Below are 21,395 nucleotides of genomic sequence, written 5' to 3' on the forward strand. Positions count from 1 at the left end.
TTATTTTGTGTATATTTTAGGGCTGAACAATTTGCAAAAATAATCTAATTACAGTTTTTCTACAAATTTCAAGAAATAAATCTTTCTATATTATAACAGACAGTCAAGGAGCATGCTTTGACTTTCCAGAGAATGCATGGCTAGAACCCCCCATATGGATAGTTGCATTCATGACAATGTGCATTGAATACAACAAAATTATTCAGACGAAATTAATTCACCGTAGCAGAATCTAATTAGAAGGGAGCAACAAGCTTTAAGCTATAAAGGAGAAGGCTGGGGTGGAGGAGGTAAAGCTTTGCCAGCAGCAGCATGGTGCATCAGCATTACTGCAAGCTGGGATTAGTGTGCAGTACGTCATCTTTAAATGGACAGCTGTGTTAAGAGAAAGAGCTATAATTGGCTGTGGGAGCTGAAAGGCAATAATTTGTGTAAGCTGGCTATCAGCCAATCGCAGCTAGGGGTATGACTTACATGAACTAATGCTAAGCTTTATCAATATAAGATTAAATGAACTAGGGCAGAATGATTAGAAAATATATCTAATTGCAATTATTGTTGCTCATATTGCAAATTTTATATCAATTACTTTATTGAATGGGGATTATCATTTTTCACTCGTCACTCGTTTTAATTAAGAAAAACGTACATAAAACACGAAATGGACATTTTTTGTTAACCATTTTATAAAAAATGTCACTTAAATGTTTGCAAAATGTGCACAAAATCTATGCAGCTGCCAAAAATTTATGGATTAAACTAGTATTTTGACATATTCCAAGTCAAAGCAATATTGCAATGCCTGCGATTTATAAATGACAGCATGCCATATTTGTGATTAATTGCCCAGCCCTAGTGTATTTTATCTAGACGTATACACACACAATTTTTGGGGGTACGCCCTACTCCACTCAGGATCCCTCCATGTGTATGTAATTTTGTATATTTGAATTTAAAATTGTCATGTGGAGATACCTAATTAGATACTGATGGACCTCAGCTGTGTGAAGTCACATGTGTATGTTCACTTATTTAAGACTGCTACTCTCAGATTCATTCACAAGTTACCAATGCACCAATGTTTCCGCCTCCTCCAAGTGTAAAAACTTCATTTTCTTTGTTTGTTGCCATATTTCCAGTCAGGTTTTCTGAAATTCTCATTAAACCTAACCTGCAAGTTAAAAGTTTGCCAAATTTCTACAATTAAATATTTTTTGGTTAATTTAAGCATGGCTGCACAACTGTGCATAGTTGATTTGTTGCAGCCAATATCAAGGACAAAACTAGGTTCAGGGATGTCTTCACTGAGCACTTATCGTTTCATTCAAGCATAAATATCATCTATTCACTTAAATTTGATGTGTAAAACTGAACTACCTGTCCACTTCTGATTTTAGCTGCAGATTCTCTTGTTGTAGAAGTCGATTCTTCTGGACCTCCTCGTTCAGTTCCTCCTTTTCTTTCTGTCCACGTCCCTCTTGCTCCTCCCATTTGTCCTTTTGCTGCAGTAAAATACAATACCTGAAATCACAGAGCAAAGCAGAATTGTTATTCAAAGGGTTATTTAGTCGATAAGCAAGCATCAAGGTCATAGTTTATGATTCTTTACTATTTTTAATGCTCCGACTGTTTCACTGTTTGTTTATTCTATTTTTAATTCTACCCTCCTACCTTTAAGTCTACTTCGTTTTCCTGTTTTATTCGACTCCAAGTTCTTTATGATGATGTCTTTTTAACTGATGCCTGTATTAGCCCCATTGAAAATGAAGGTTTTCACACAACAGGTTTTACAGAAATAAATGATGATGACAAAGATTTTTAAGCAGCTGTGACTGTTTTTTCTCTAAAGGGGTCTCTGCACATCTCTGCAGTCTGTTTGTTTTAGACTAAAGCTTATAATAAATACAAACTTGTATAAAATACCCATCTCTACTTAAATGAAACCTCAGAAATGATCCTAATGTTTTACTCAATCTCAGAAGAGTCTCACCAGAGACCTTGCATCTTTCTACCCAAACTTAAAGGTTTTGATATTCACTTACTTGCTGTGCAGTGTCCTGTGGTCACTCTCTAGCGCCCTCTGTTTGCCCTTCAGTGCCGTGTGCTGACTGATGAGCTGCTCGTACTCGTGCGCCTGCCTCTCGTGAACGCTCAGCAGCCGTTCATGGTCACTCAGCACACTCTCTCTGGCTCGCCATGCTTCCTCACGTTGACGCTGCCAAGACTCTACCTCCGTCTCCAGGGCGCTGACCTGGCCCTGAAGCACAGCATTCTGGGCCATGAGTGATGCACTCTGGGAGGAGAGCGTGGAGTTCTCCACCTACGACACAGTAGAATAAATATTTTATAAATCTTTTCTTTTTTTTTTTCAAACAACCCTATTTGACGGATTTGTTGATGTTTACCTGAACTTTTGCAGTCTGTGTGTGTAAGGATGAATTCTGCTCCTGCAGGGTGGTGATGTGTCGCTGCAGCGCCCCCATCTGGTTGTTTTGAGATGTGTTCTGGTTTTCCAGCTGTTTGAGCTGCTCCTTTAACAGACTGCTCTCTGTCTGCAGAGAGGCATTCTGGGAAAAAATGAAACCAAAATAGTTGAAAAATAGAAAAAGAACAAAGATAAAAGCTAAAAAAAAAAGATGCAAATAAAATTACTTTTGTGAAAACAAGGGCCTAACGCTTAACAGGAACGATCGATTTATTGATATACCGAGTTTGTTACATACATAATCTCATCTATGTTTGTATAAATCATAAAAAGTGAATAAAAATAGAGCTCAATTGTGGTTTTGGAAGTAAAATCTCTATTTTTCTATAATCTCAGAAGTATCTTTTTATTTAGACTTACCAGGAGCTACCTTAATCAGGGTTTTTACAGAAAATTATTCTTATTGCAGTATGAAAAAGACTTCTCAGAGCATTTTCAGGTAATAAGGATTTTGCATAATGTCTTCAGGACTTTTGAGTGATGAATTTTACTTAGGAATCAGAGCTACTGAAAAAGTCCAGAGGCACTCTTGAGCTCTATAAACATGCCATGTAATTACAGAAAAAAAACATAAAGAATGAGATGGTAAAAACTGTCAGAGGATAAATAATACAATTGCAGGGAGGTATTTCATTTGGGACTTTTAAAGGGACAGCCTTACATTCTTTTCCACTTCAATGAGATGATCTTTTATCCGCAGCAGCTCAGCAGTTGCTGATCCTGGATCCCGGTCACCTCCTGAATGCTGCTGGAAGTTGTGATTTTCTTCTTCTTCTTGTCGCTGACGCAGAGCGGACACTGTCTGACGAGTCTGACGATGAAAATCACATCATTACACACAGTACAATACAGCAGCTTAAAATACACTACAGCTGATAGGAGTTCTGTAATGGTCGCCTCTCTGTGTACGGTTTCTTTAAATGCTTTTGGTTACCATGATGACGCACACAGGCACGAAGAACCTGTACACCACTACGCTGCTTTTGATTATAAGTTGGGACTCTAAAACTTTTTGTTTGTTTTACCTCCACAAAAGCGTTCTAATGCGACTCGTGAAGAACGTCTAAGCTTCCCTGAAAATATTAAACATGCAGTGTGACAGTAACTCGCTGTTTTTAAATCATGTTTTCAACTCCCCTGACCCATGGAGACCCCCCAGACCACTACAGTTCACATCCTAGGAATATCAACATAACTCAAAACAATCATATCAACTCAATTTGTGGTTTTGAGGCTTAAAGTTGTGCAGAAGGAGATAGCATAACTACATTTTCTCTTTCTATAAAGCATGATGATCTAGATTTCATTGATGCTTTTCACCCTGTTTATGTGATGAATAAATCATCCTTTGAAAAACTCTGAGTTAAGCATTCTTTAGGAGTGCTTTCACATCAGGGACCTGGCCATGGATCTGGGTACAACTGTGCCCAAAGCCTGGCTCATCTGATCAGTGTCAACACAAGCCATCCAGAGTTCAATTGAAGCAGCAGTCTTGACCACAATTCTTGAGTACTTGAACATGGTACGCAGAAGATGTGAAAGCAACCATGCCAAAGTGTGGGGTAATTATCAGTGAGTAGGGCACGGCCTTCTACACTGCTTATCCCGTTGGGGGTCGCAGGGGGGCTGGAGCCTATCCCAGCTGTCACTGGGCGAGAGGCAGGGTACACCCTGGACTGGTCGCCAGTTAATCACAGGGCTTACATATAGAGACAGACAACCAGGCACGCTCACATTCACACCCACGGCCAATTAAAAGTCACCAGTTAACCTAATGAGCATGTTTTTGGTGGCGGGAGGAAGCCGGAGTATGTGGAGAGAACCCAAGCATGCATGGGGAGAACCAGGGACCTTCCTGCTGTGAGGCAACAGCACCAACCCCTGCACTGCTGTGCAGCCCTAGGGCACGGCCCTATTTGATATATTCTTACTGGAGATGCACCACTGTTCTCTCTTTCTCTCTCATGCACATTCCTCTGCCACAATGAAGGTTTACATGTAAATTTGCCAATTACATTCCCTTGCTTAAAGTTTTTCAGAGGGATTATATTTTCTGATGAAGCCATAACGGGTTGCTAAAGAGCTGCATGTGGCTCAAAGGCTGTTGGTTGAGTATCACTGCTTTAAATCACAATGCCTTTTAGTTTAAGTCACATTTTTAATCTTAAGAGTTATTGTCTAGTCTCAGTCCACAACAATCCCAAAACATTTAAGTCTTTACTTTTAGTCAAGGCATTTTATGATTTGAACTTATCTAATCATCATCATCAAATTTTCTCAGTAAAAATGTAAAAGCACCCATGTTGATGCAGTGTTAATTTTGTTGACTAAAACTATGACTAAAAATGTTTGTCGACATCCTTTTTTCCATGACAAAAACTAGACTAAGACTAACAAAAACAGATCTTTTATGACTAAAACTGGCAAAAAGTAAGTTTAATTTTAGTCAAGATGACTAAAACTAGACTAAAATGTAGTTTTTGTCGGACATTCAAAATCCCTGATTTTTCTCTACTGGTGGAAAATCTGTCAAAAAACTAGACTAAAATGTATTGAGTTTTCATCAACTACAACTAGTCTAAAACTAAAAAGAGTAGAAACAAGTAAAATAGGACTAAAACTAAAAGACATTTCGTCTAAAGACAGACTAAAATTGAAAATAGCTGCAAAAATTAACACTGTATTAGTACACTATCAACACTTAAATTGATTTAAAATGTACTGATGAAAAAATACTGACATATCTTATTTGCATGGATTTCAAATGTCCAACAGTCCAGCACCAACAATATAGTTGTTTTAGTTTCCTTGATGTAAACTAAACCTCATAGTTTTTATCTCCAAAGATCTATTTAAAGCTAATCTTAGTCTAGTCTTCCTCATGTGAAAAAGGTAGTCAATGAATATTTTTAGTCAGTTTTAGTTGCTGAAATGAACACTGCAGGAACCTTCCTACTGTGAGCTCTTACCGCTCTAGTACAAAACAATCATGCAAAAAGAGAAAACACCCTAAGTCCCATCCAATCAGGTCACATTAAAATGTGGGTTTAAAAATACAGGGTTTGTTCATTTTCTAAATGCAATTTCATTTAATAGACATTTAGGATGCTTTCCTCTACAGCTGCAAGAATAAAGAGTAAAAAAGGGATTCAGACAGATTTTATAAAAGATACGGTAGAGGTTTTCTTACAGTGGCTAGTTCAGATCGTAGTGTTGCATTGAGTGTGTTGCTCTCCTCTACTTTCTTTTCCAGATAGGAGATTTTCTCCTCTTTAATCTTCATCGTCTGTTGGACCGTTTCCTCCAGACGAGACTCCAGTAGCCTGTACCTGCTGAAGTACAAATAAAACAGATTCAATTTCACACATTTAAATCCAACTAGTAAGCCTCGCATAGGGACATTTTATCACCATGAGAGAAAATATCTACCTGTCCTCCAGAGTGTGCTCCTGCTGTAGCAGTTTTTCTCTGTTCAGGCCGATCTTCTCCAGCTCTTCATTGAGTCTCTCTAACTCCACGCTCTGCTGCTGAACACTCAGCTTCTCTGACACCAATTCCTATACACACACACACAGACACATGACACATATAACATTAGCACTTAATGATATGGGAAATTAATCTAATAGGAAGTGCAATTTATGCCATTTTCCATTCTTAACAAGAAAAAAACAAAGAAAGAAGGATTTTTTCAAACTATTGACACTTGAATGTTTGCATGTTGTGTAGAGCGTAGCATCTCTGCAGCTAAAGTCTACAAGAGGTAATCTTGCTCTCAGTCCAGCTGGATCTAAATTATTTCAACGCTTCAATTCTGACATTAAAAAAGGAATATCATGCAAGGCAAATGATATTATGTTTGTGTACTTTAACAAAATATAAAAGGGAGCTATTTAAAGCCTGATCCTTATTTTATGTTCATGATGCTTTATTTCTGCAGACTTTTTATACCAAGAATCTTGACTTTTTTCTCCCACCTCTCTCAGAGTAGCCAGAGTCCTCTTGTCAATAGTCGCCTGTTTCTGTAGCTCCTTGTTCTCCCTCTCCAGTTCCTTTGCCTTCACAGCCGCCTCCTTTAGCCGCTCCACCTCCTTACTCATAGCTCTGCCCTCCTTCTCCACTGTAGCCAGCCGCCTGCTCTTCTCCTCCAGCTCCGTCTCTTTACCCTCCAGCAGCGTCCTTATCCTCCATGTTTCCTTTTCAAGGTGCTTCCTGCCCTTCTCTGACTGCTCCAGGTCCAGCTGGATCTTTCTCCTCTCATTGTCACCTTCCTCTCTCCTTCTCCGCTCTTCCTTCAGTTCCTCCACTTCCCGTCTGACTTCCTCTTCTCTGGCCTGCGTCTCCCTCCTCTCTCTCTCTGCCTCCTCCCTCTCCTCTTTGCTCCTCTGCATTTCCTCCTCTAAGCGATGCTTTTCCTGATTCAGAGCTGCCATGTTCAGCTCCAGCCTCTCTGCCCTCTTCTTCTCTCCGTGAGCCTCCTCTTTGACTTCCTCTAGCCTTCTCTGCAGATCCTGATTCTCTTTTTGTGACTCTTTATGCTCCTCCTGTAACGTAGCCAGGCGGGCAGATGAGGAGCGCAAGTTTTCTAGGGAGCATCGGAGGTCCAGGTTCTCTTTCGACAGAAGGCCGCTCTCTGCTTCATGTCTCTCTAGCCGCTGCAGCTCCCTCTGGCTCTCTTCTGCCTCCCTCTTTAGCCTGTGAACCTCCTGCTCCAGGGAGGAGACCTGCTTCTCTAGGGCCTCTGACCGCTCGCTGCATGTACGTAGGGAGTCTACCTAAAAGACAGAATGAAGAAACATGTCTCAGTTTTTGTAAATATAAATACTTGATCCATCAGTGTGACGAGTGATAATTTGTTTGGGCCCTAGCACTGACATCAAAGTGAGGAAACTGAGAGAATTATTATTTTTCTTCTTTCAAAACAATTGCTGATTGAGGGGCCGAAAAACTTACACATTTTGGTGTTTTTTTTGTAACCTTGCAAAGCAGATGGATTTGCCCCTTTCAGTGTTTATCAATGGCAAATCCATCTTGCAAAGGTCCCATCTGGACTGTTTGGGCCCGGTTAGAAAGTAACAGGACCAATCAGCATATACTTTTTCAGGTTTTTCTTACAAAAGTTTGGCCTGTCCACAATCCCCTCAAGAATCAGAAAAGGCCCCCCCCCCAACCCACCCACCTTTCAGAAAATGTGTACTGAAACGAGCCATTCTCAGATTTTATCCTCATGACTCATGTGGGGAGTTAGCACTGACCCCAGGCCCTCCCTGCCTGGCAGAAAGTTCCACCCTCCCCTCCTGATCTTCCTCTCAACAGCCAGCTGAGATGCTGGAAAGCTCAGTGGGTTACCCTGCTGACTTTGGTCTGGGAGATTGATGGTTCAAATCCCAGCCAGGTCCTTAACTTTGGATAAAAGCATCTGTAACATAGTAACATATGGAGTACCACATCCATTTCCTGAGAGGGGTGTGGTCAGGGGCGGAGTCAGACAGCTCAGTAACATTTAAAGCCACAGACACAGAAACAGCTCGTTCTGAGCAGGGCTGAAACAGAGGGGTTTTTAGACATGCAAAAATTCCAATACTGGAGTGTTTTTCAGCAACAAACTTCACAGGTATGTTTTGGGGACCTCTGAGACTAATATAAACTTGTCTTAAAAGGGTAAAATATGTCCCCTTTGTAACAATCAGCCCTTGTAGACCATTCAACTCAGGGTGATGATTTTTGGTCTGCATACTGTTATCATTACACCTACAAATAGCCTATTCGACCCACACCAAATTCCCCACACGTTCATCAATTTCAAAATAATGCTTTTTTGATGGTGCTGATTGACTTCAACCTCTTGTAACTTGTACATTTTATGTGCATTATTCTGTGTTCTTCAACAATACATTCAAGTATTCAAAGCACCCCCAAGTGTTCACAGGAAGTGGGCCCTTCATGGCTTGCCTGAGGGATAGTTTTCTTTTTACCTCTCTGTTTAGAGCGTCCCTGCTCCTCTCCAGCCTGGCTGCCTCTCTCTCCACTTCTTCGCATCTCTCTGCTCTCTCCTGTAGCCTCTTTGACTCCTCATTGGCCAGTTTGAGCTGGGTCTCTAAGCTGGCCAATCGAGAGCTGGTATCAGTGATGTTTTGGTGCAGGAGGCGGTTCTCAGTCTCCACCTCTCTGACCCTGGCTTCATTGTTGGACTGAGCACGCTCCTGAAGTGAAGCCACGGCGTCGGAGAGATGCTGCTTCTCACTCTCCAACTCTGAGATCTGATTGGATTTTACAAGTGGAAAGGTGGTCATTGAAGGATGCATTCAGGTGTCAGACAGTGAGCATTAATAACATGTTTGTGTTAATCACCTGTCTGTCCTTCTCTGCCTTCAGTGTGTGCAGGTCTCTTTCAAGCATCTGCTTTTCCTTTAAGATTTCCTCTCCCAGGGACTCCATGTCCTGATTGGTCAGCCTCTCCTGGTCCAATAAACCCTGGAGACGCTCCAACTAATAAGAAACCAAAGCATCAGAATTAACTTCATTATCACAATACAAGGGTACACTGAAAAGTCAGAGGAACATTTGGTTGTTTGTGATCACACAAGAAAATTCTGCTGCCTCATACCTTCTTGCTGAGGCTCTGGTTCTCTCTGTCTAGCTCCTGGGTGTGAAGCTGCTTTTCCTGTAGTTGGTGGTTGTCCTCTTTAAGCCTCTCTATCGACGCCTGAAGCTCCCGGTTCTCCTTCTCCAGCTTCAACACCCGACTGGAAACACACTCGTTCAGCTCGTGGACCAATGACTTACGAGCTGTAGCAAAAATGAAATATGTAAAACATCAAGACTCTGGACACAGAAATACAACAGGATTAAAAAATACAAAAATGAAAAATGAACAAATGTGGTTCTTACTCTCCGTGTTAGTGTTGTCGTGGTTCTTAGACAGCTGCTCCAGCTCCCAGCCAAGGTGAGCAGATTCATTCATGCTCTGTTTCTGACCGATCTCCAGCAGCATGTTCTCCTCCACCAGCTCCTCCAACCTTCGGCGTTCATTGTCTCTCTCCTGGAAAACAGAATAAAACCGAAGGATATCGTGTGAGTGTTTTTAGTGAACCAAAACTTTAAACAAAGGGTGCTAAAAGGCATCATTTTGTGCTGACATCTCAGAACTGACACCATGAAATCAAATGTGTCAGAACAATATTTCATAAAAATGTTTTAATCATATATTTGGGTCCAATCATGTGGAAAACTGCTTCTTAACTAATGAATATCCATTGAGAGGATTTAAAGCACCCTATCCTGAAAAGAAGACATTTTTAGTACCATTTCCAGGTCGTGTATTTTGGCTCTTAGTAACAGGTTGTCTTTCTCCAGCGTGTGCAGTTTATCACAGCGGCCCCTAGAAGCGGACAGCTGCTCCTCCAGCAGCACCTTCGTCTCCATCAGAGTCACGTTGTCCTCACGGAGCTCCTGCATGGTCACACACAAACAAACACATTAAGTGGACTGCCAGTGCCAGCTGTTGAGTGTGCTGTTCTTCATATTGTGTGTGCGTGTCTCTTCTGTTAACTGAAAGGTTAAAGCACTTTAATAAACAAGCAAATCAGAGTTTATTGCCAGTGCTGGTTTTCAACTATGGCCACAAATTACTATTTTTATGTTAAAACTCAATTATGGCAAAAAAATATAATAAAAGCAGTGAAAGATGAAGAAAAATACATGTCATATAGTTTCATAGTCTCTCATAATGTCCTAAACAGAAAGATTAAGTGAAAGGGGTGTAACAATATTTTATTTTATAAATAAAAATGTATACAAATATAGGACTATTTAAATAAAAGAGAAAACAATAATGCTAAGCTTATTTTTTAACCAGTAGAGTGTGCTATCTGCTTATGGCATCTTACTGTGGTCATTAATATCTTGCATTAACATCCATTTGGGGTATATGAACGCCTAGTTGACCACACTCAAAGCATGCATCCATGCTATGCATTAATTAATAATATAATATAATATAATATACTATAATATACCATAAAAGATTATAATATAATATAATATAATACACTGCCTGGCCAAAAAAAAAAAGTCATCACCAAAAAAAGGTCACACTCTAACATTTCTTCGGACCGCCTTTAGCTTTGATTACAGCAAGCATTCGCTGTGGCATTGTTTCGATAAAGCTTCTGCAATGTCACAAGATTTATTTCCATCCAGTGTTGCATTAATTTTTCACCAAGATCTTGTATTGATGATGGGAGAGTCTGACGACTGCGCAAAGCCTTCTCCAGCACATCCCAAAGATTCTCAATGGGGTTAAGGTCTGGACTCTGTGGTGGCCAATCCATGTGTGAAAATGATGTCTCATGCTCCCTGAACCACTCTTTCACAATTTGAGCCCGATGAATCCTGGCATTGTCATCTTGGAATATGCCCGTGCCATTAGGGAAGAAAAAATCCATTGATGGAATAACCTGGTCATTCAGTATATTCAGGTAGTCAGCTGACCTCATTCTTTGGGCACATAATGTTGCTGAACCTAGACCTGACCAACTGCAGCAACCCCAGATCATAGCACTGCCCCCACAGGCTTGTACAGTAGGCACTAGGCATGATGGGTGCATCACTTCACCTACCTCTCTTCTTACCCTGATGCGCCCATCACAGGGTACAGGGTAAATCTGGACTCAGCAGACCACATGACCTTCTTCCATTCCTCCAGAGTTCAATCTTTATGCTCCCTAGCAAACTGAAGCCTTTTTTTCCAGTTAGCCTTACTGATTAGTGGTTTTCTTAAGGTTACACAGCAGTGCAGTCCCAATCCCTTGAGTTCCCTTCGCATTATGCGTGTGGAAATGCTCTTACTTTCACTATTAAACATACCCCTGAGCTCTACTGTTGTTTTTCTTCGATTTGATTTGGCCAAACGTTTAAGTGATCGCCGATCATGATTATTCAGGATTGTTTTCCAACCACATTTCTTCCTGGAAGACGATGGTTCCCCATTATCCTTCCAGTTTTTAATAATGCGTTAGACAGTTCTTAACCCAATTTTAGTAGTTTCTGCAATCTCCTTAGATGTTTTCTCTGCTTGATGCATGCCAATGATTTGACCCTTCTTAAGCAGACTTACATCTTTTCCACGACCACAGGATGTGTCTTTTGACAAGGTCGTTTAAGAAATGAGAAGTTACTCATTGCATCAGCTGGGGTTAAATAACTTGTTGCCAGCTGAAAGATAATCCCCCATGCAGTAATTATCCAATAGGAGGCTCGTACCTATTTGCTTAGTTAAATCCAGGTGGCGACTTTTTTTTGGCCAGGCAGTGTATAATATACTATAATATAATATAAGACAATTTACTATAGTATACTATAATATAATGTAATAACTTATAATAATAATAACACATTAATAGTGTGTTTTGAGTGACCTGTGATTGGAACTTGCTTTATTTATTCTATTTGACTTTATTTACCTGTCCTCGACTTATAAAAACAACAGCCCATGCATCATTTGTGGGGCTTACAGTCCCTTTTGTTTACACCCAATAACCTTATGACTAAGAATCCCTGCATGCTTTAACTATCTTAATAAAATTTCAAAAAAGGTTTTTTGTAAGGTATCAGTGTCACTTTTAATGCAGTAAACTGGCTTTTTTCATTTACTATACAACCCCAAATTGAAAAGGATAACTTATAAGAAGAAAGAAAGTATTTTCCTTTTTAATTATCATACAATTTCAATAAAAGACTCATTTCTGTTCATAAATTGACTTTGATCTCGCTCATATTTAACTTTTAGGAAACTGTATCCAGAGTAAACTATACTGAATTGTTAGTTGAGTAGAGTTATATTCCTACAAAGTGCACATCATTGTGAAGCTGTGTTTTCTTACCTCCACTCTGGTCTTATAGAAGTGAACATCGTTGAGTTTCTCTTTACATCGGGTCAGTTCATTCTCCAGTCGGTCGACTCGGGACGCTTTCTCCCTCAGAGCGTCCACCTCGTCTCGGTAAACTCTGACTGAACGAGCCTCACACGACAAAGACTGATTCTAAACACACAAACATGAATAAAAAAATCATTAAAATTCACAAACCACAACAAAAATACTGAAGATACTCCAGTGATCATCTACAAAGGCACCAAAATAAATACTGTAAACTTGATTCATTCATTTCAAATCTTTGTTGAAATTTAGATAAATTAAATCAATCTACTGGTATGTGCTTTGTTTTGTTTAATCTGCCTGTTGATCAATTAATCCTTTCATGTCAAACAGATATTAAAGTGCTTTGATGCAAAAAACTAAATCTAATTAAAATTAGAAAAGCACTTGGAGAGTGCAGACCTCCGCCATTAGCCCTATTTCCCAATAGTACAGAATCCTTCAAAAAATTCCTGAACCCAGACGGTGATGCGGATCACTCCCAAAATCTAATCAGTTCTTCCTTATGCCATTTCTGCCATTTCCTGAAAATTTCATCACAATTTGTCCATAACCTTTTGAGTTATGTTGCTAACAAACAAACTAACAAACAAACCCTGCCGATCACATAACCTACTTGGTGGAGGTAATAATAGTTTTATTTTCTCTGTTTCACTGTATTGCCTTTGCCTGTATCATTTGAAAAAATGTAATCAAACCCACCTAGCAGGATTGACAATCAGCATCAACTGAATTAACAACGGTGGATTCTTAAAGGTCATATATTATGTTAAATCACTTTTTTAGGCCTTTCTAACAAAAATATGTGCCCCTGGCCTGTCCACAATCCCCAATGGAATCAGAACCCCTCCCCCCCAATGTGTGCTGGAACAAGCCGTTCTCAGATTTACCCCTCATGACCTCATGTGGGGAGTTATCCCAATTCTCAATTCAAACAACAAGGTGTGGGGGAATCGGATAACATCAGTTGAAAGGGCAGTCTTTGACACATGCAATCTGAGCTATCGGACATCAAACTGTTTCGGTACACTCTGAGGTGTTTTTACACAAAATATAAAGTGTCTGGGTTCCCAAAATGAATATAAATTCCTTTTGATGCAGTCTAAACAGTAATAATCAGGCTTCCTCCCACAAACCAAAGAGATGCTCTTAGATGGTTAACTGGTTACTCTGAATTGCCCATAGGTGTGAGTGTGACTAATTGTTTGTCTCTGTATGTCAGTCCTGCTACTGACTGGTGACCAATCAAGAATATAACCCCACCTCTTGCCAAGTGACAGCTGGGATCTGCTCCCGCCCTGAATGACCCAGAACTGGATAGGCTATATTGATCAGTAGTTCTCAGATGGTGTGCCTTGAGGCAAGTTTAGGTGTGCTGTGGGAATTTGTAAACTCATGTGTTCTTACTATAACTAAACACAAATTAGGTTACTGTTTGAAAGAGACTATTTTGTAGAGATACGGTGTGTGTTGAGATTTTGGACTGATCTTAGGTGTGCCTTGGGCAAAAAAAATACTACTATAGATGATGGATGAATGTATTTTCTTAATGCATTGAAAAACTGACCATCACAAATATAATTTATAGGAAAGCTGCCACAAATCATTACCAGTAGTCCCATATTTGTGCAGAATCTGCATAAAATGAAGTTGTTCTTTGGTGTAGTTTATCCCCAGCAGTTTTCCATGCTGTTTTTTTTTTTACACGCAGATACGAAAACAGTAGTTATGAGCAGTTCCTGACCTCTTGCTTTAGTCTCTGCAGCTCCTGATCCAAACGTTCCACTTCATGTTTTGAATCCATCAGCTGTTCTGTTTTCTCCTCTCTGCAAACACAAACAGTTTTATACCAACATTTCCAATCCACCCTAATGTTGTCTGATTAGCTCCACCCTGGTAACGTGGACACAGGTTTGTCATTATCAAATACCTGGACGCTTAAAGGCTAAGACAGCTGAAATGTCTCTAGAGCGTGTGTGAGGGACATCCTGGTTAAAAAATCAGTTGCAGGGTGTACAGAGGAGTGTATATTTTCTTTCCAAAAAGATATCTCCAGTGTGATTATACTGTAGATCAAAACTAGACAGCTTAATAAGCTGTGTCTGAAGTATAATGACTACCAGCTGCTGCTCTGATCACCACAGCTCAGCCTTAAACCAGTGAAACACACAAGTATTCTAGGCCACTCTGTGGAAGATTTGTTTCTGTGGGCTATGAACATGTAGATATCACATTTCTTTTGATATTGTGTTCTGAAATACTCACAGTTCTTGTCTGTATCTGCGGAGCTTAGCCTTGGTGTCAGCAAGCTCCACAGACAGATGCTGCTTCTCCTCTTTGGTCAGCTCAGACATGATCACAGATGAACCGCCGTTCATCACTCCTACACCTCCAGAGCTCTGCCCACGCCCTGGACTGTTCATGCCCAGGTTTCTGCAGCCTTCCTGGGGCTGCTGGCTGAACAGGTAGTCCCTCTCCTGGGTCAAATCCACAATCACCTACAAAACAAAAGCACTGGTGAGTTTTTAAACTTTATTACATTATAACTGCCTTTAACTTCCTGACTGTAAGTAGTGTGGTTTTAAGTCTCTGTACCTCACTGGCTTTGTCTCTCTGATCAATTAGTTGCCGTAGTGACGCAGCCATGTTTTTGGACACAGGTGTGAGCTCCTCAAATGTAAGCTCTGATCCTTCCTCCAGCCAGGACAGGTCGAGAACATTCAGCTGATTGTGAGTCACCTGCAGCAAAGACAAACACAAATCTTTACACCTGAGGCGGATCCCATGTCTCTTTTTTTGTCAGTCCTCGGTCTTCACTCGAACAGGAAGTAGTTTCTGATTCGACATCTTAAAGACCGTCCAAAAGACCCTTAAGAGGTTTTAAGACCGAAGCCATAAGACCGAGGACTGAGATTTGAAGACCGATGAGCAGAGACACATAAGAGCAGGCTTCCTGCAACTCATTTTACTCAAAGACATGCCTCCTTATTGGATATCACTCTCTGATTGGACACTGCTACACATTGGATGTCAGGGAAACTTCACAGCACCAGCAGAGATAAATAATGGAGGAGAAACGGAGTTTATAACAGACAATAAACGGACTCAACAGACTCTTCAGAGAATATAAACATCAGAAGTTTTAAAAAGCTCAACAACTGATGGGCTGGGATTTTAAAAAAGTGTTTGAAAAAAAGCATTTATGGTGAAATATTGAAAATTCATTTAATAAGATCAACATTAAATAGGGAATCAGTATGGAGTTTAATATTTGATTTGTTTTCTGATTCACCTTCAAACATAAAACGTGTTTAAAGCTCATAAAATCTAAAGATTCAGACATAAATCTTCCCTTTCCCACCAAACACCCGACATCATTTAGACTTTTTTTTTTCAGGCTACAGATTTAGTCAAAAGATTGTCATACAAAATTGGGCTATGTTTTTTCTATCTGATTTGGTCCAAATTCAGTCCAATAATAGTCATTTAAAATATGAACACATTAGAGCTAAATCTGTATAAAGACATCTTTTTAATCACCTGAAAATTACGGCTTTCCACCTTTCACTTTTTAGTTAAATTTAGACAATGTTTAGACATAGTGGAGATGTTTTTTAATGTCTTTTCAACTAATTTTTGCTGGGTGGGTTAGTGGTCAGTGATTTCAGTTTATTAGATTATGAAGAGAATTAAAGTCAGACAGAGCAGCAGTCTGTCCGTCGGAAGAAACATGTTTTAAATCATGGTGGGGCCAATAAAGTTTCTATCAGTTCGGTCATTAGTGAGCATCAGGTTGGATCATTACCCTTCCCATGGAATAATTAGGATAATAAATGATTTTATAATAAAACATTTGCTGGTAGAGACAGTCTGCATGTTTTTTTGATATACTGCAGGTTTCTCTTCATAGGTGTTTGTGATCCCACACTGAGACCAGCACTGTAAATGTAGATATTTGATTAGAATAAATAAGTACAAATTTATGCAGACTCAATCAGCTGTTTATGCCTCCTGACAGCTGATTGATGAAATTGATGACAGCCTGCACTGTCATCATAAACTGACGTTGCTTCATGTGGCGCTGCCGAGGGAAGGACGTCCCATGGACCGTTAAACATCTGTCTTTTGGCTTCAGTCCTCCGCTTTGATTCCTCCAGTCTCTCCATGAGTCTCTTTTGGGACAGACTAAGACTTAAGGAAAAGACTCAAGCCAGAAAGCCAAGCTATTTAAAAGTCAAAGTGAGATGCAGCCATGGACTTGGGCTTGACTGGGCTTGAACCCATGCTGCCTGACTGGAAGACCACTGGCTATCTATCATAATGAAATCCATGGGAGTTATATATTTCACTTATAGGCAGATTTTTGGTATTGGCAAATTAAAGTCAATTACCTGTACCAGCAGATATGAAAATTTCAATATATGATGTTATTGTTAGTAGGTTATTTAACTAATAACTTACATTAAAATATTTAGTATAAAAGAATATTTTTGAGTCATAAACAAACAAAAACAATACTTTATCATTCAAACAAGAGCACAGCATTCAGCACAGTTATCGTTTAACCATGATTAGCTTGTTTTACTATCGTGAGGAAAGGATTGAAATCAGGATTGAAATTAAAACCCAATTATACCCAGCCCTAATTTATGCCCATTTACATACCAAAGACACTGGCTGAAAGCAATTAGGGGTTCAGTTTCCTCCTCAAGGACACTTTAACATGTGACTGCAGGACTGGGGGATTGAGCCCACCACCTGACTCAACCACTGGACCACAGCCTCTCCACTGAACTTAATCACAATGTAGGATAAATACAGTACTACAATGACCTAATCTGCTAAAATTTTCAATCCTGATTAACCTCAGAATTTTTGTAGTTAACTGTGATTAGTCGCATTCTATTTACTGCATCCTAAAATTCCACTATGTGGCATTCAAAATTTTTTTGTGTGTCATTTTAGATGTTGGATACAGACCTGCTTTTATAGGTAGATCAAAGATTTAACATGAATTTAGCCACAGAAAAAGGAACTTGTTATGGATTAAAAGGGAAAAAAGGACAGGAAAGAGATAATTGTTTGATAATGCAATGTGCAAATGACTTTTTAAAATTGTCCACTGAGCTGTCTGTGAGTTTTTTTTAAGTGAAATGAGACATTAAGGAGCAGTGGTGGACTTATTCTACATCGAGGTGGCTGCAGGGAGACGCTGATATGGCTTAACCAAAATGCAATGAAAGGGACAATGAAGCATGATTATTTAATCAATCATCAGCATCAGCCACACTTTCTGTAATCTACATGACTGAAAGTGAATTTCTCTAGCAAACACCCTCCATGAAGACTTTGGGATCTGGGGCCTAGGTGGACTTAAACCTAAGATCTTGTGTATATTTTAAGCTTGTTCTTGTAACTAAGATCACCCACATACGTCCAGCAGGAGACTATTTCTTGCACTTTGCTGTACTGACCTCCTGGATGTGAGAGACAATGGCAGCTTGTGTCTCGATGTCTAGCAGCTTGATCTTCTCGATCATCTCCTCTTTACGCTCACACTGAAATGCACAAAACATGCAAACACAGAGACAGACAAAAACAAAGAGAATGCATTTAGATTATAGCATTTATGCATGAGTCTCTGTGCAGTTTGTTGTAGATTGCAAGATTTTTTTGCACACATTTTTTGGGGTTGCTTGAGCGATTTGAGTTATACTATTTTGTTGTAGTATTTCCATTTAAATGTGACTGTATGCCCCCCTTCTCTCCCTTTGTATGTGTTTTTATTCATCCCTCCCTTGTGGCTTTCCACTTTCCTAGAACCAGTAGAACCAGTACAGGTCAAAATGGAGACAAAAGGAGGGAAGACTAAAGAGAAAAGAGAGTGAAATGAGGAAATAGGAAACAGCCAGAGGGAAAAGAAAGATAAGAAAAAGGCGGTGTGTTCAGAGCTTTGGGAGGGATGGAAATGAGAAATAACAAAGAGCTGAACACACAGATGGGGAAAACACCTGAGCCCCGACCTCCCATATGACCAGCCCCTCCTCTTTAATCACAGGTAGCCCAATTTACTCTCACATTGTTTACTTGGCAGAAAACTAAAGTAAATGTAACAATACATTTCAAAATTTGTTCTCAGACTTGTTTTTAAAGTAATTATCTTCAATAAATATTTAAAGTGCCCTCGAGCACACCTTATAAAGTCGAAGACCCCCCAAGAATATAAACCATAACTCTAAAATAGGTCATAATAGTACATGAGCCATTGATGTTTCTCCATGTGGGTTTAGATCCTGCAGCCACACCCACGTGTTCAGTGAGCAGCTCTGCTCAGACATGCAAAACCAAACAGACACTTCCTGGGAGAGACAGGTAATGTAATGAAATATTATGTGTTTGGGCGTGTGAGTGTTACCTGGACAGCACAGCCGAGTAACAGCAACAGAAGTCTCTTCAGCTCCTCCATGCTCTTAGCTGAAATAAAACAAAGGAAAACATTTCCATTTTATTGGAGAAGAGATTCCTGAGGACTTTAAATGCCTGCAACAAAACACGTTAAAATCAAGTTTAATGAAAGACAGCTCTGCTTGGAGCAGCATTGTTTGTCTGCTGGTGACTGAGGCTCTGTCACACATCAGACTTCTACTCCTGAGAGCAAGCACTACTATCATTTATTATCATTCAGTTTAATCAGTCTTACAAGCAAGTCAAAGCATGCACAATCTTGATTTGTGCAAACTGACACAGGCAACATTAACACCTTTATATGTGAACCACAGCACCCTTCACCATGATGACAGGAGCTGTAGACTTGAGCTATGTTAAAATTTTGTTTGGTTTTCAAATCTCAGCTTTAAGGCAGATTATTTGCATTATTATTTCAAAGCTATATGATTAGATTTGTGAGTCCAGATTTCTTCAAACTTTCTGCAGGTCTTAATGTGGTGACAGCATGGGCGTGGGAAGCAACGTATGGACAAATCCTTCAGCCAGTTTGTGGGTGTGACATCTTGGCTGGCCCCCATGACTGTGGTGGTAACTGTGGTGTCTACTGTCGCCCACTGACTGTGACAGCGGCAGAGATTATGGGATTAAAAACATTAGACAGCATGTGAAAAAGCAGCAAAAATACCTTGGAAAATTCACTGAAAGCGAGAAAGAAGGGTAATGAAGTTCATATCCTGCTGCTGGTGCAAAACCAAAGAAAGTACAGCAAACATCTGGTGGAAATAATAAATCACCCTGTTGTTTATACCTTGCCAAATTACAAATAACATTAATATACGCTAAAGGCATCATTATGCCGTCTTGTCTCCTGAGACCTCCCTCCAGTCCTGCTGTAAAGTGCATGTGTGAACAACCAATTGAGGAAGATTTCAGGGGTAACAAACCTTCACTTTCATGTCTTAGGACTCATTCCTGCACCACTCTATAGTTTTGACCACATGAATAAAACACAACAACCATAAGGTTAGTAAGCAGGGTTTCTTAACTGGTCAAGACTCAGGATCCATCAACTACTCCTCAATAAGGGATTGCAACCAGGGCTGAACAATTTTGGACAATAATCGAATTGCAATTTTTTTCTCCAATATTGCAATTTGATATGCACTTATTCTTTAACTTTCTTTTATTCCTAAACAAGGGCTGAGAAATTCTTTAAAACAATATCTCATTATGATGAATTGGACTCGTATTGCAAATTGGATATGATTGTTGCATTGAAGGGGTTTTGCCATTCTCATATTTAAAAAGAAAAAAAGTACAAAAATGAAGGCAGGATTTTTTATAATATTTTCTAAAAAATATGGTACTTGAATGATTGCATGATATGTCATGCATTATATCTCTGCTGCACAAAAAAGTTTAAAACTTCTATTTTGACACAAATTTCAGGTCAAAAAAATATTGCACCTGCTGCAATTTGAAAATTGCAGCAGGCTGTATTGCGATTTAATCACATTTTCAATTATTTGACCAGCCCTAATCACACTACCCAAAGTTTAGATATTTTTAACTGATTAATCTAAATGAAAAAGACCCAACTGGACCTCAGACAACAGCAAATGTAGCAAAACAGATAGACAAAGGAAAATAAACATGTTTTTAAAGAGTATCACAGACTTTTGGACACAACCTTTTTCACCAGGTCCATGTCCACGACCCACTGGCACATGTCCGTGACGCTCTTTTGGGTCCCAACCCACCAGCTAATAACCACTGGTATAAGGAATCTCTTTACTTTGGAGCAGCCTTGCACCAGGAGCACTAGAAATTAAGCAATCTTCTATCTAGATTCAGTGCTGAACTCGTCTTTTGCCCCAGACAAACTCAGCAAAAATGTTCTCCATGCCACTGCCGCGTCTCGGGATCCCATCCATCACTCTGAATTCGACATCAGCATTGTGTGCTGAGTTGTAAGAAATGCAAAAGGCCCTTTGAAATCCCATTAGAGCGGTCAAAGCAGACAGACCGAGACAGATCTATAGAAATCTGATTGGATTTGCATTTCAAAACACCTCCACATGTGGCTACAATGGCTTTTGAAGGAACAGCTTTTTTTGCTTCGTGACATTTTGAAGTTAATCTGGAAACAATGAGGATTTGCCAAAATAAAGATTGGAAGTGGCAGTCCAAACACGTTAGCATTAACATTTATATTTTCAGCTTAGATGCTTGGTTTCAGCACAGGATGTCGTAAGAGTCACTGACACGGTCAACTCTGTTTAATCAATGTCCTGTTTTTTTTTCTTTAATTAATTTCTGTTTTATTTTGTAGTTTTGTACTCTGTCAGATCCTGCACCTCATGTGTCAGCCCCAACAATTCAACCTTTGTTTGCCTGATATAAATCATCAAAATACACTTTCTTTTGTTCCTGCAGCAATCATCTAAATTCACAAATGTTTGAGTTATAACACTGAGCGCATCAAAGATAAAGAAGCAGACTTTGTGTTATCTATTCAACCCAGT

At 39.7% G+C, this 21,395-nt stretch overlaps 1 protein-coding gene across 2 annotated transcripts in view; it reads right to left on the minus strand.

The window, feature by feature from the left end:
- Nucleotides 1-21,395, minus strand: part of ccdc88c (coiled-coil domain containing 88C) — an 84,433-nt gene that overhangs the window by 30,123 nt on the left and 32,915 nt on the right. For both annotated transcript variants that reach the window (XM_041812474.1, XM_041812475.1), the window contains exons 5-22: nucleotides 18,839-18,897; nucleotides 17,898-17,981; nucleotides 15,019-15,162; nucleotides 14,689-14,921; nucleotides 14,168-14,249; nucleotides 12,370-12,528; nucleotides 9,791-9,937; nucleotides 9,377-9,527; nucleotides 9,093-9,274; nucleotides 8,837-8,974; nucleotides 8,461-8,745; nucleotides 6,463-7,260; nucleotides 5,915-6,042; nucleotides 5,676-5,817; nucleotides 3,147-3,296; nucleotides 2,406-2,567; nucleotides 2,043-2,320; nucleotides 1,378-1,521 (exon numbers count right to left, since the gene is read on the minus strand). In XM_041812474.1, the coding sequence (XP_041668408.1) occupies nucleotides 1,378-1,521; nucleotides 2,043-2,320; nucleotides 2,406-2,567; nucleotides 3,147-3,296; nucleotides 5,676-5,817; nucleotides 5,915-6,042; nucleotides 6,463-7,260; nucleotides 8,461-8,745; nucleotides 8,837-8,974; nucleotides 9,093-9,274; nucleotides 9,377-9,527; nucleotides 9,791-9,937; nucleotides 12,370-12,528; nucleotides 14,168-14,249; nucleotides 14,689-14,921; nucleotides 15,019-15,162; nucleotides 17,898-17,981; nucleotides 18,839-18,897 (3,466 nt within the window). The remainder of the gene's footprint in view (nucleotides 1-1,377; nucleotides 1,522-2,042; nucleotides 2,321-2,405; nucleotides 2,568-3,146; nucleotides 3,297-5,675; nucleotides 5,818-5,914; nucleotides 6,043-6,462; nucleotides 7,261-8,460; nucleotides 8,746-8,836; nucleotides 8,975-9,092; nucleotides 9,275-9,376; nucleotides 9,528-9,790; nucleotides 9,938-12,369; nucleotides 12,529-14,167; nucleotides 14,250-14,688; nucleotides 14,922-15,018; nucleotides 15,163-17,897; nucleotides 17,982-18,838; nucleotides 18,898-21,395) is intronic.

Source organism: Cheilinus undulatus, linkage group 18 (genome assembly GCF_018320785.1).
Source record: "Cheilinus undulatus linkage group 18, ASM1832078v1, whole genome shotgun sequence".
NCBI classification, from domain to species: Eukaryota; Metazoa; Chordata; class Actinopteri; order Labriformes; family Labridae; genus Cheilinus; species Cheilinus undulatus.